The sequence below is a fragment of the Condylura cristata genome, unplaced genomic scaffold (assembly GCF_000260355.1).
Source record: "Condylura cristata isolate star-nosed mole 26May11 unplaced genomic scaffold, ConCri1.0 scaffold00017, whole genome shotgun sequence".
NCBI classification, from domain to species: Eukaryota; Metazoa; Chordata; class Mammalia; order Eulipotyphla; family Talpidae; genus Condylura; species Condylura cristata.
This window is the reverse complement of record NW_004567118.1, coordinates 28,485,361-28,498,762: the sequence shown is the minus strand read 5'-3', so window position 1 is coordinate 28,498,762 and position 13,402 is coordinate 28,485,361. Positions and strand designations below refer to the sequence as shown.

Here is a 13,402-nt window from a genome sequence, read left to right as displayed (position 1 = left end):
CTTTCCCTATGCTTGGAAATCTGAAGATGGCTTCTGTAGGAAGGGTTGAATCCAGATTTTGTGGGGTCCTTCTAAAGAAAAATAATAAAAAGTATGTCAGCTCATCCTGCCAGCTTGTGTCGGTGCAAGCATTTTCCCCACCCCCCCCCCCCCGCCCTTTTTAAATTAACAAACCTGCCCTTCTGGATATATATAAAAGTACAAAATGTGAATTAAAAAATGGGTATGAACGTCAAATTTTAATGTAGAATGTTCGAACACAATAAATTACGTATTTTTAAAAGCTGACAAATGCAACACAAAGCCTCAGAAAAATAAGAAAATTTTGTGACTTTAACACTTCTCAATTTTTTTCTTCCTGGATCTTTGCTTGCAGACTGTCGTTGTTTCTTCATATGATAACAATTTTATAATTTTCTTTTTTTAAGATTTATTTATTTATGCACACAAAACTGGGTTACAGGCCAGAGATACAGGGGTGGTAAGAGGATTCAACAGAGAGAGAGTGGGGAGTTGAACAGGCAGATTGATGAGGTACACTGCCGTGGGTCACCTCCCTGGCTGGACCGAACTCATGTTAAAGCTGCTGCAGCTAGCCTCCTAGTGCTGAGCTTTAATCGGTGCGCCACCAGGGAGGGCCTATTTCTGATTTTCTGTTGAGCGAATAATTCAGTTTTTTCCTCCAGCGTGATTGGTTAAGATGTGTTTATTATTGAAATTTTAGGAATATTTCTTTCAATGTCATTGGTAATGATAAATACATTTTAAAATGCTAACAAATTTTGGAAAGCAGTTATCAATTCACATATAATCTCTTACAATATCAGGGCATTTCAAGTTTTCATATATGGTTACTATCCTTAAAGTGTTTTTGAATTGACGGTACTCATGAACCAGTTTCTCCACAGATGTCCTCATTTTATTGATATGTTATGTGCCAAATCATCAAAAGCCAAATATTTTCTAATTCATTGGCTTATAGATCTGTTTTTCATTAACTGGCTAATCAAAATTTTCATTACTTCCTACATTGGTTTACAGGTTAATATACATAGGAGTTTGTCACTGAAACTTTGCTTTTTTAGGTTGGTTTACTCTGTGGTAGGGCATGATATGTCCATCGCTTTCGAAATTGCTAGACCTTGTCCTTGCAGGACAAAATGTATCATATACGTCAAAAGTCATATGTATGTGTAAAGATTCATCTTTCAACTTGTTTATAGATGTACTTGCCACTTAGAGGCCCGTTACAGATTTGTACCCTGCGAACACAGGAATGCTGATAAATTCTAATTTATATGACTAGTATCAAAAAAGAAAACATGTATACTGCATTTTCAGTTATAGATGATGCATTGCTGAGGATATTGATGCCAGGTCAGAATGTCAGTTTTGACTATGCCTGGACAAAAATTGAAGTCACCAGTTTCTAATTTTTTACATCCAGTGATTGGAAGAATTTTCCACAGACAAGCTTCTGTCTCTGGGTATTTTTTTTTAATTGAGCTATATTTTATATATTATTAGATTAGTTTCTGGTGTATAACTTTTGATATTTGTATGCATTGCAAAATGGTGACCACAATAAATTTAGTTAACCTCCTTCACCATATACTTACAATTTTTTCCTGTGATGAGAACTCTTAAGCAACTTTCAAATATGCAATACAGTATTATTAACTATTAACAGTATTATTAGCTATAGTTATTTGCTCTATGTATATTATATCCCCATGATTAATATATTTTCTAACTGGAAGTTTACAGCAGGCTCTCAGTATATTTTTATTTTATTATTCTAATTAATTGTAATTGAAGTAACATTGCACTATAACATGATATAAATTTCAGGTGTTCATTATTGAGAATGAATATCTTAATTTTACGTCTCCTCCACTACCCATATACTTCTTGTTTTGGTCACAGTAGGAGTCATTCATATTTCTATACCACCTCTCATCTTGTAACCATTACTTTACTATGCCCTGCTTCCTTGCCTTCTTGGTGTCATCGTATTTGTCAGCTTTCTCCAGGCTGCAGATCAGATCTACAACTGACACACTAAATATGGGGATATGGAAGGCCATGCCAGTGAGTTTCCTGTTCAGCTATTGGGGCTCTTGCTCAGAGCCTTGGTGGTGCAGTAGAAGTGGGGATGATATTCTTGGTAACCCATTGGCTATCATGCCACAGCTTCTTGGAGAGGTTGTTCATAGTCTTCTGGGTGGCAGTAGTGGCATGGACTATGATCATGAGTCCCTCCATGATGCCCAAGTTGTCATGGATGACCTTGGCTAGGAAAGCCAAAGTTGACAGTACAGGAGATGTTGTGGACAGAAATGGAGCAAGAGGCAGAAAACAGCCAGTCAGATCTGCATAACATTTTCTTATGTGCCCACAGTCAAGGGGCACCCTGCAGGGGAGGGTCCAGCAACCCAGGTCTTCTACAGCTTCACTACTCAGCGTGTAATCCTTGGACCAGCAGCATGAGCAATATCTGGGAGCTTGTAAGAAGTGTAGTAGCTGCATTTTAAAGGTATGCCCAAGTCATTAGTATACATTAGAGTTTCAGGAATACTAACTGACTTACATGAAAGAAATGTGCATACTTTCACTGGTGAAAATGGGAGGGAACTGCCCATTGAAATAACCTAGCCATGCCAGAGAGCTCGCCATAAAGTACATGCACACTGGTGTTTGTGCCAGGTAAGCAGGCCTGTGGTAGGGCTATTTCTGAATGTTGTGCAGATAGCAGAGCAAGTTCACACAGACAGTCAAGGAGTGAAAATAAGTCTGAGTCCCTGTTCTCCTGAGTGACTTTGCCTGTGGTCACTGAGAGGCTATTGTACACTACAGGTTTCCAGGTTCCTGCCTTGCAGATAAAAGCTCTCAGCCTCGCACCCATTTTGCCTGCAACTCTAAGTATGTATGAACAAGTTATTATTTTTTAACAGCTTGGCTCCCATTCTTTTGGAAGAACTATCCACCCCCAAGTTTATGTGTCTCTAGTGGGTTTTCAGGGCATCACCTTCCCATCTCAGATGCAATACGTGACCTTCCCAGGCCAGCCAGACTCTTGGGATTTGGAGTCCTGGCTAGGAATAGAGAAGGATAGAGGTTAGTAGGGGTGAACTGTGGGGAAGCAATGCATAGAGTAGCAGTTCTTGTTAGGGATTCCTCCATGTTCTCTTAGTTCTAGCCTAGATATACAGCTTCCTCTTTGAGTCTGTTCATCCAGTATCTATCTCCTCAGTATACTTCTTGTGACTTAATTTAGTAAGTCTGGGTTTACACTTGCAGCCAAAGAACTCTCACCAATACACAACACTTAAAAATAATGAGCTAGGACTATCTCCGATCCATGAGTCACCTTTATGCCTCATTGTTAATATTGTGGTTAACAGACAGCCCCGCTGAACAGGCATGGGGATGTTTGGCTTCAGTGGATGGAACAACTTTATGAGATAAAGAACAAAGCACCTCCTGTTCCATGTCACTGATCCCCTTTGGAAGTGGTAGAGTGGAGTTCAGTCCTTACTCACCCTTCAAGGCATGTGCTTGTGCAGAGCGCATCCTGCGCTAACTTACATGTTGACACTGTTGTCAGGCCTCTGCCATTCGTTGCAACTCTCTTCTCCTTCCACCTTCCAGTTTACTTCTAGGCTTTTACTTGGGCAACATCAAAGCTGATAGCCATTCTGTTTACTTTTGTAGCTATAGTTAAGTCTTCCGTGTTTTGTCCATCTGTTGATTTTAAAAGTTGAAATTCAATTAACTCTGTTTATCTTATATATTGTGAGTATATAAATATCTTCCACAGCAGAGCTGGTGATCACTAAGATTACATTTCCTTTCTTGAACTATTTTTAATTAGCTTTGAAAAACAACATTTTATACATTCACAGGATTATGCGAAATGTCACAGTTATTATACTATAATGAATATGCATGCATCTATCACCCAGCTGAGGAGCAAAGAACCTGTTACCAACAATGTGCATGTGCCAGTGTAATCCTCTTAGTTCTGTCGCCCTGCCTGCTCTCAGAACTGACCACCATGCCATATTTCATGTTTATTATTCCACTACTTTTAAAAACATATACAACCATAATAATCTGCTTAGACAATGGCTTAATTGTGCTTGTTTATGAGCTCTACAAAATTATATCATATTTATAATGTAATTTTCTGGGAGTTACATTTTCCAGGAAACATTCTATTTCCAAGATCATTCCATGCTGTTTTCTGTTGTGTTTCCTGTTGCTGTTAGACTAGCTTATTATGATTAGAAACTCTTAGACTCTCCAGGAAAACTAAAATAAATCCATGGGAGGAAATGAAATCCTGAAGATCATTACTGCTGCATGAATGACATTCTCCATAGGCCAGCACCCCCTCTCCCAGCATTGCTCCCCCATTTGTCTTCAGGGGTTAGCTTGCTCACGCAGGCACCCTGACCATGGTGATTGTTCTGTCATGTCCTGACAGGGCCAGTGAATATTTGGGCTTGGGACTGGGAAGTCTCCACTCTGGCTGCCAAATGTGTAAGGAGTGAGAGGCCATGTTTCTGGCTCTGTGGGCCAAAGGAGAGAGGGAGGAGAGTTTACAAAGGAAGAGCAAGATGCTCAGGGAGGAGTAAAACAGATACAGAGTTTGAATGTTTGTATCCTCCAAAATTCATAACTGATTCCTAAGGTTATGGTATAAGGACGCGGGGTCTTAGGAAGGTGACTAGGTCATGAGGGATTGGTGCCCTTATAAAAAAGACCCCACAGGGGAGGGAAGTGTAGTGGACTATGGTGATGGCACACGGGTGATTTGGTGCTGGGAAGCCCACACGTATTACAACTGTGATAGAAAAAAGCACAAAATGATGTAAAAATAAACTATTATATTATTAAAAAATAGATTAAAAGAAAAGAAAAGACCCCACAGAGCTCCCTAGCTGCACCTTTTAACACAGCAAGAATTTTGGGGCCATGAAACAGCCCTCACCTACCATGCCTACCATGCCAGCACTGTGAACTTGGACTTCGAGTTTCTGAAACTGTGAGGAAAGAATTTCTGTTGTTTATATGCTACCCAGCCTGAAATATTTTGTTGTAACAGCCTAAATGGATTAACACACAGAGGAAGAACCCTCGTAGGATTTGAATTCCCAATTCCAGCCACTCCTGAGTTCCAGCTAAGCACAAGACCTGGGAATTCATGACTTACTCTCATTTTGTTTCAACCAATTCACATTCTCTTTCTTCATTTGCAGTCACTACATTGCCAGAATGTCTATCAAAAACCTGCTTTTTCTCCTTATCTGTTAGTGAAAGAAGTTAAGACAATTGGAATGATAATTTTTTCTTAAAGATTTATTTATTTATGCATACAGAACTGGGGTACAGGCCAGAGATGCGGCAGGTGAGAGGATTCACCAGGGACAGAGTGGGGAGCAGAACAGACAGATCAACAGCGGGCGGGTCAGGAGAGGTCTGCTGCACCAAGTGTATCTCCTCTGGGACAGGTGGGGATCGAACTCATGCGGAGGTGGCTTAAGCTTCTTAGTGCAGTGCTTTAACCCGTTGCACCACCAGGGAGGGCCGGAATGATAATTTAACAAGAAAAACTTCTACTTTATGGAAGTTTACCATGAACAGTGAGTGGTTTTTGTCCATTTTCTCAATACTCAAACCAAGTCTGAGACTTGTCACTGTGCTACAGATGAGTACACAGGTAAAAAAAAAGCTATACGACTCACCTGGTTCATAGGCTTTTAGGAGAAAGGCCCCCAATTCATCCCTCTGCCTACTGGACCCTAAAGTCTGTGTCCTTAGCCATATATGTCACTGTCTCCACAGAGTGTACCAACCAAATTCAAACTCACATCCAAATTTGAAAGGCTCTCTTCTCAAAAAAGTTTCAGCTGTCTAAAGTCTAGATGCCTGTATGATCAGGCTGCCTGTGACAAGTGACTCAGATTTAACTTAAAAGGGATATCTCAGATTGTATGACAAATCTCATGTCTTCCCTGCTTATTCTGTCATCCCTGTCTTCTTGAGAGAAAAGAAATGGAAAAAGACCCAGAGGGAGGAAGGGATGTGAGTATAGGCAGGAGAGGAGACAAGGGACTAGAGTAGTAGTGGGAAGGTTAATTTTACCTTGGAAAGACATTTCCAAATAACAAAGGGGGCATGCTTTCTGGGGATGGGACGGGGAAACTCTTTCTCCCTCCTCTGGGTCCATCAGTGAGAATGATTTGGGGATGGGGTTAGGGTAGAGGAGATGGGAAGAGAAAAGGAGGCCCTCAGACTCGCTGCTCTTAGGGCAAAGGATGCACCAATCCATAGTTTTGAGTTGGGTCCTGAGGAACAGGATTGAGAGAAAGAGTTGGAGCTCAAGCCTTGAGCCCCTCCCCCATCTGGCTGCTCCCTCCACCTCCCCCCCCAAGAATATTCCATGGCAGTTAGGGGCCCTGTTCTGCTGAATGAGTTTTTCTTTCCCAGACCCCAGGCCAAATGGTGGCAACTGCTCTACCTGATGGAAATATTTGAAAGATGAGGCACAACTGACCCTAACAAGGGAAAGGGACAATGGGGTGGAGGATAGAAGGGGAGACAGAGGGTGTACAAGATGGGGACAGGGGGCTCTAGGGATGAGTTCGTTGGGTCAGGAGGAGAAAGGCATGAGCATAAGAGACCTGGAAAGCGAGGGGAAGGCTGGGGAGCAGGATAAGGTAGAGGTGAGCCTGGGTCAACCTTGTGAAAACTGTTGCTCAGTCCTGGACTTAGACAATGCTAGGCAGGTGTCCACGGAGAGTCACAAGGTCTCTTTATTGCCCCTGGATGGGGCACAATGGAAAATGAAGCACAGCCCCCACTGGCTAGCACGGATACTGGCCTCAGAGCTCAGCCTGATCGCCTTTATCCTGCTGCTGGTCATGGTATTCTCCAAGAAATGGCTGTATCTCTCTGGGAGCCGCTTCTACCAGCGCTGGCCCATGAATGTTAGTACCAGAATCTATACATCAGCTCACATTATGTCCATGGGGCTTCTACAGGTCTGCAAATCCAAGCGTTGTCCCAACTCAGAGAACGGGAAAGGTAAAAAACCCTTCAAACCTTACGGCACCCCAGGGTACTCACCCGCCTTGATTTCTGTTTGTACCCTGTAATTTTTATCTCCTTCTTCTGGTCATCCCCACTATTTTCGCTTGCAAAATGGCTCCACCACTGACACTGAGATCCCCAAAGTTCATTTTTTCACTCCTAAATTGATTCAAATTAAAGCCATTAGCCTTAATAGAATATGAATAGAATATGTCACTGTTTTGAATAAGTCTCAGTAATTCTGTGCTAACGAAAATGTGGTGGAAGTGTATGGATACTCATGGAATCACTTACCACACATAATTAACAGGTATCCTGGGAGAGGAGACCCAGGCAGGGGGGATTTCCTTCCTCTGGGCTTGTATCCCCAGAACTTTGGGAAGAACTCCTCCAGACCTTAGATCCCAGCTATTTTTCCTTCTCTTCTGCCTCAGATTTTGCTTTTTGGGGTTATCTCTGGGTTTCTATGCCTGGTTTCTTTGATCCTTTTCAGTCCTCTTGCATCCACTTCAGTCCCAGTTCTTATTAGTTTCACGTCCCAATGTAGGGGCTCCTTTCCTAACCCCGCCTTTATTAAGGTATAATTGACATTTAAAAATTTAAAATATTTAACATGTACATCATGGTGATTTGATATAAATTCTAAAAGAATTTCCTGGGCTCTCCCTGGTGGTGCAGCCAGTTCAAAGGCAGCACTGTGAAGCCAACCTCTGCGTCACTTCAGCACCAGTTCAATCCCAGCCCCGGGAGCTGACCCACAAGGCACAGCAGACCTTGTCTGTCTCACCGCTGCTCCCCTCAGCAGGGTACTTCATCATTCTTCCTATTCTGCTCCCCACTCTGTCTCAGGTGAATCCTCTCACTGCCCCTGTACCTCTAGCTTGTACCCCAGTTCTGTATGCATAGATAAATAAATATTTTTTAAAAATTTCCTCCATCTAGTTAATCAGCACATCCACTTTTTCTCTCCCTGAGAACATATGCTAAACTTTCTTTAGTATTTTAGTTATATAATACAGTGACTATAGTCACCATGTTTAACATTAGACCGTGTTCATCTTATAGCTGGAAGTTTGAATCTTTTTACTAGCATTTCTCAGCTCTCAGAAAAACCAGGGTTTTGGAACCCCATTTCCATTTCTTTACTCTCATTAACATAAAAAAAAGTTACACAGCTACTATTTTATTCCATGATGAGAGCAGTAAATAAAATAGATTTGGGGAAGAAAAAACTTATCATATACACACATTCTATTTTCTTCCTTCCTTCCCCAGTTGCCTCTCCAGCTTCTCCTCCTCCCAGCTCAGCTCTACCCTCATTTGCAGGGTGGGGGTGGGAACCTGAAACCTGCCTTTTCCCTGGCACCCTGATACACACCTACTTTGCTTGACAGTGTTACTCAAACACTCACAATTTACTGAGCTCTTCATTTCCCCCAGACTTCTCAAAATCAAATAGGTTTTAAATCGTTTTTACCCAGTTGTGCTCATTTTTCATAAATAATTTTATCTTATATATTTTTAAGATTTATTTATCTATACATACAGAACTGGGGTACAGGTCAGAGGTGCAGGGGTGGCAAGAGGTTTTACCAGAGACAGAATGGGGAACAGAACAGGCCGACTGACGAAGTACACTGCTGATGGGGAGCAGCGGGCAGGTCAGGAGAGGTCTGCCGCGCCATGTGGTCACCTCCGGGGTGGGGATTGAACTCATGCTGAAGTGGCTTTAGCTTCTTAGTGCTGTGCTTTAACCCACTGCACCACCAGGGAGGGTCAAATAATTTTATCTTTTACACTAATTTTATTATCATGAGCTAAAATAAACTTCTCATATTAGAAGAGACCATAACTTAAGAGATATCTCTGCCCTTGACTTAGCTATTTCGTTTTCTTATTCTTGGCAAATTTATTTCCAATTTCATATTTGAGAGAAAAGTACCAACAAGTTTGTTAATCTTAATGTTTTTTTCTGTGTTTAGCTTTAATTCTGTGGTATAGATTTCCCAGAATGGACGTATTGGATCAAAGAATTTAGATATTTTAAGCAATAAAAATTTCTTTATTGCTTTTGAAAAATATGATAGCAATTTGTTTCCACTAACAGTGTCTGAAAGTGTGCCTCATCATGTTTTTGCATATCTTCTAAATAGTTAATGTACAAATGATAATTATAATTTTTCTGACTGACTCAAAAAAGGTTACACAGTTACTGTGAGAAATGCAGGAAATTTAAAAAAGAGTAAAAGTCACCTATAATTTCTACACATAGATGTATGACAGTTGACATTATAATGTATTTACTTCCTGTCTTTTATGTGTGTATATTTAGCTATATTAAATATATGAGGTACATATCTTTTGTATACATATGCAAAATAAATACAAATAAGTGTACTTATTTGTATTTTAATAATAAGTATACTTAATAATAATTACACTTATTGGTATTTTAATAAATGCTCTTTTTCAAAATTCTCATTCTACATGCTCAGTTGCAAACTTCATTTTACAGTTGTAAGCATTCACTCATCCCATTAAATCATTACTCTATAACATCACTAATGTTTAAAACTTATTTGTTTTGATACTATCTGAAAAGACTGATAATTCAAAAGAAATACAAAAGATTACACAGAGGAGTGAGCTTCCCAAAGCTGGTTTCCAGGCCCCTCCCCAGTTTTTCATTTCTAAGGGAAGACATTCAATTCACAGAGAAGTATCATTACTTTATCATCATTTTTATTGAATACAATAACCCAGTTAGAGCCTCTCTGGTGGCACAAGGGATTAAGTGCAGCTATTTGCAGCCACTGCAGCATGAGTTAGATCTCCAACAGGGAGCTGACCCACATGGCACAGCAGACCTCTCCTGTCTCCCTGCTGCTCCCCTCAGCAGTGTATTTCAGTGAATTTGCCTGTTCTGCTCCTCACTTTGTCTCTGGTGAATCCTCTCATCCTGCCCCATTGGCCTATACCCCATTTCTTACACACACACACACACACACACACACACACACACAATCACAGTCAATTTACAATTCATTGAGTTTCATGTGTATTTTTTTGGCATTTGATCTCTTCATTTGAGAATTGCAGTTCAAGTCCCCTGTCCATTTTTTCTATTGAGGTTTACATTTCATCTGGTTGAAATTATCAAACAATTGCCATATTAAGAATGTTTATGAAAAAATAATGTGAAACGCTCAAGTATACATTTCTTTGGTTACTAGTGAAGCTGAGCATTTTCTCATATTTGTTTATTTGATCATATTTTTGTCTTTTTGTGAATCCTTAGTTATTCTGTGTTTTTTTTTTTTTTTTTTCATTTTCCCCAGACAGTTTTAAGCTGTGGACAAATCACCCGATATTTGGGTTGGCCAAGATAACCTTCAGCCTCGCCTTAGGGCTGGGCTTCATCCTCACCATCTGGTTGCATCTGTCGTACCTACTTGTTTTCCAGAAACTGCCCTTCTTTGGCTGGATTGGGATTGTCATGAGCTTCTCTGAAGGTGCCCCCTAACTCTGAAAAAGGTCCTTCGTTTCTCCTAACCCATATCTTCACAGGCACTTCTCCCTCTACTTTTTTAGGGGAGTGGGGTGGGGGTTTTGTGGGTGGTAAGAGAACAGAACTAGTAGTTGTTGACTGAGAACAAGATTCCATCATTTCCCAGCCACTGGAGAGGTAGAGGTGGGTTGTTTCTCATGAACCTCTGGGGAGCAGTACTCTGTGCAAAGGGAGTTGTGGTTTGTAGCTGTGGTTTAGTAGATATGGGAGAGTCCCTCTGGGATTCTTGGGTGAGAATAAGATCTCTCTGTTCCTTGTCTCCTAGTTATCTTCATTTTCTGCACCCTCATGTTGTTTCCTATTAACCTCTGGATTTTTGAATTGAAGAAGAATGTATTGATCCCCATTGGCTGGAGCTATTTCATTGGTTGGTTGGTGTTTATCCTTTATATCACCTGTGGTGAGTGGCCTGGAGGGTCCTGGGAAGGAAGGGACATGTGTGCGGATGGGTGGAAAAAGTGTGGAGGGAGCAGGGGGCTGGCAATCCCCTAGGGACTGGCTCTTAGGGACTTTTCTTTGGCTCCATCCTGCCTGCCGCTTCCTCCTACATGGTGACCTTCCTCTCCCTATCCCCTTGGCTTTTCTCAGGGAGTCTCTGCTACTTCAGCTGGAGTCCGGTTCCGATCCATCCTTCTGAGACTGAGTCCAGCAGCAGTAATTACAGCTCACCACAAAACATTGAAGAGATTACCTCCAACATCTTAAATGACTCTGTCAACCAGAAGGAAGACCTGGATCCTGGGCAAAGGAAATCATCTTCAGATGCTGAGTTAGAAAAAGTACTTTCTGAACCTGAGTCAAAGAACAAATTTTCTGAACCCTTAGATTCTGAGTCAAAGAAGGCATTTTCTGAACAACTGGATTCTGAGTCAAAGAACAAACTTTTGGAACCCTTGGATTCTGAGTCAAAAGCATTTTCTGAACAACTGGATTCTGAGTCAAAGAACAAACTTTCGGAACCCTTGGATTCTGAGTCAAAGAAGGCATTTTCTGAACAACTGGATTCGGAGTCAAGGAACAAACTTTCGGAACTGTTGGATTCTGAGTCAAAAAACAAAATTTCTGAACTCCCAGCACCAAGTTCTGACCATTCATCTGAATCCCCTTCCACAGCTACCCCTACAACCCTTGAGTAGATTGCCTATTATCAATGCAAAGTATTGGAGAGAGAGGATTTTAGGTCAGCTTTTAACAGCACTTCCTTGTTCCTGCCTTGCCCACAAGTTGGGAGATAAATTGGAACTTGGAATAAATACTCTTGTTTATCATGTCCTGCAGTTCTTGGAGACTTAAAGGAGAGGAAGGGAGAAAGAACATGTTTCTTTCCCAGTTTTTCCTATCTGGAAGACATTTGGCACCTGTTTATCTCCAAACCTGTCTAACCTCACGCATAACACACAAACACCTCTTGAAAGTTAAGTCTCTTTAAACTTTGTTACCCCTTTCCTAGCATTGTTAGGTTGTAGATAGAGGTAGTTGTTAGCAGAGATATCATTTGTGAATTTGACATATACATAGTTAAGGATTCAATGGCAAAATGGCTCCAGGGTAAGAGGCAGGTTAAATACAGGAGATCACAAGGAGGAGTGTGGCTGCACTATGTGACCGGGCAGAAATTCTGCTGTGTCCCAACCACTGAGAATTCTGAGAACACACTAAACCCTGAGACCAGCACCATCTCCAACTGTACCCTTCCAACCTCTACCACCTCTACCTCTACCATCTCCCATACTTCCATCTCCACTATCACCTTTATCTCCATAACCTCCACCACCATCCTTAACTCCACCCCCAACTCTACCACCCTATCTATATCTTCTCCCAACCATTATACATCCCCCACTGCCACTACTATCCTCAACTGTACCACCACCTTCACCTCTATCACTACCATCTAACCACGACCACTATCCTCAACTCATTACCACTGCTACCTTTATTACTACAACCAACACTATAACTATCATTACCACTACCAACTACCAACTTCACCACTTCTAACCACTTTCTAGCTCTTCATACACTCCACAAGGAAAATGTTAGGGTCAGGTTCTAAGGTCGAAAGACATGTTTGGGTTATAAACTCAGTCTTATGAATACATGCAGCAGATGGTTTGGCAGTACTGGGGATGACTACTGGGGTTCACACAGCCTACACTGAACGGCTGGTCTCCCCAGAGAGCACCTATGACTTGATTTTGTCATATCCCTCCAGATGGAATCATGATGACAGCCAGCTAGAGGAGGGATGAATGTATTGGGACAAACTGTGAGTGGATTGAATGTGATAAACACACACACACAATTGGTTTAACCCTATGATACTGTTTTAACAGTTAAATGTTGGCAATTTCATATGGTTCAACATTATCTGTTTAACTGATTTCTACTTGATTTGCATCATATTCTTACCATACCTAACCAAAAGTTGTGGATTTCCCAATTTCAAACAAATATTCTGAGAAGAATCCAATACACGGGTCTGAAAACTAAGTGTTGCCCTTGTATTTCTCTCTCCTGGTAGTTAGCAAGGATTTACTGGAGGACTTATTGAAGTTGTCATGCTGGAGGGAAGGAACACCAGACAAAGGGATGCCATAGTGTCTTCCTTAGAGATATAGACAACCTTAGTGGCTTGAAATAATATTGTTTCACATAGCTTCTGGAATCAAGAATCTGGGAACAGCTTAGGTGAATGGTCTTACCTAGGACCTATCATGAGATTATATTTGAGAT

The 13,402-nt window shown here is 41.2% G+C and overlaps 1 protein-coding gene across 1 annotated transcript; it reads left to right on the top strand.

The window, feature by feature from the left end:
- The first annotated feature begins 6,674 nt into the window (after nucleotides 1-6,674).
- ODF4 (outer dense fiber of sperm tails 4) lies at nucleotides 6,675-12,907 on the top strand. Its single transcript, XM_012726083.1, has 4 exons — nucleotides 6,675-7,092; nucleotides 10,437-10,610; nucleotides 10,932-11,066; nucleotides 12,882-12,907. The coding sequence occupies exons 1-4, from the start codon at nucleotides 6,675-6,677 to the stop codon at nucleotides 12,905-12,907; spliced, it is 753 nt and encodes a 250-aa protein (XP_012581537.1).
- The last annotated feature ends 495 nt before the right edge of the window (nucleotides 12,908-13,402 follow it).

Bases quoted from the DNA above. Each gene is read 5' to 3' on its own strand.
- ODF4 (XM_012726083.1), top strand. From the start codon at position 6,675: ATGAGCATAAGAGACCTGGAAAGCGAGGGGAAGGCTGGGGAGCAGGAT. The intron at 7,093-10,436 runs GTAAAAAACCCT...CATTTTCCCCAG, and splicing joins CAACTCAGAGAACGGGAAAG to ACAGTTTTAAGCTGTGGACA. The intron at 10,611-10,931 runs GTGCCCCCTAAC...CTTGTCTCCTAG, and splicing joins TGTCATGAGCTTCTCTGAAG to TTATCTTCATTTTCTGCACC.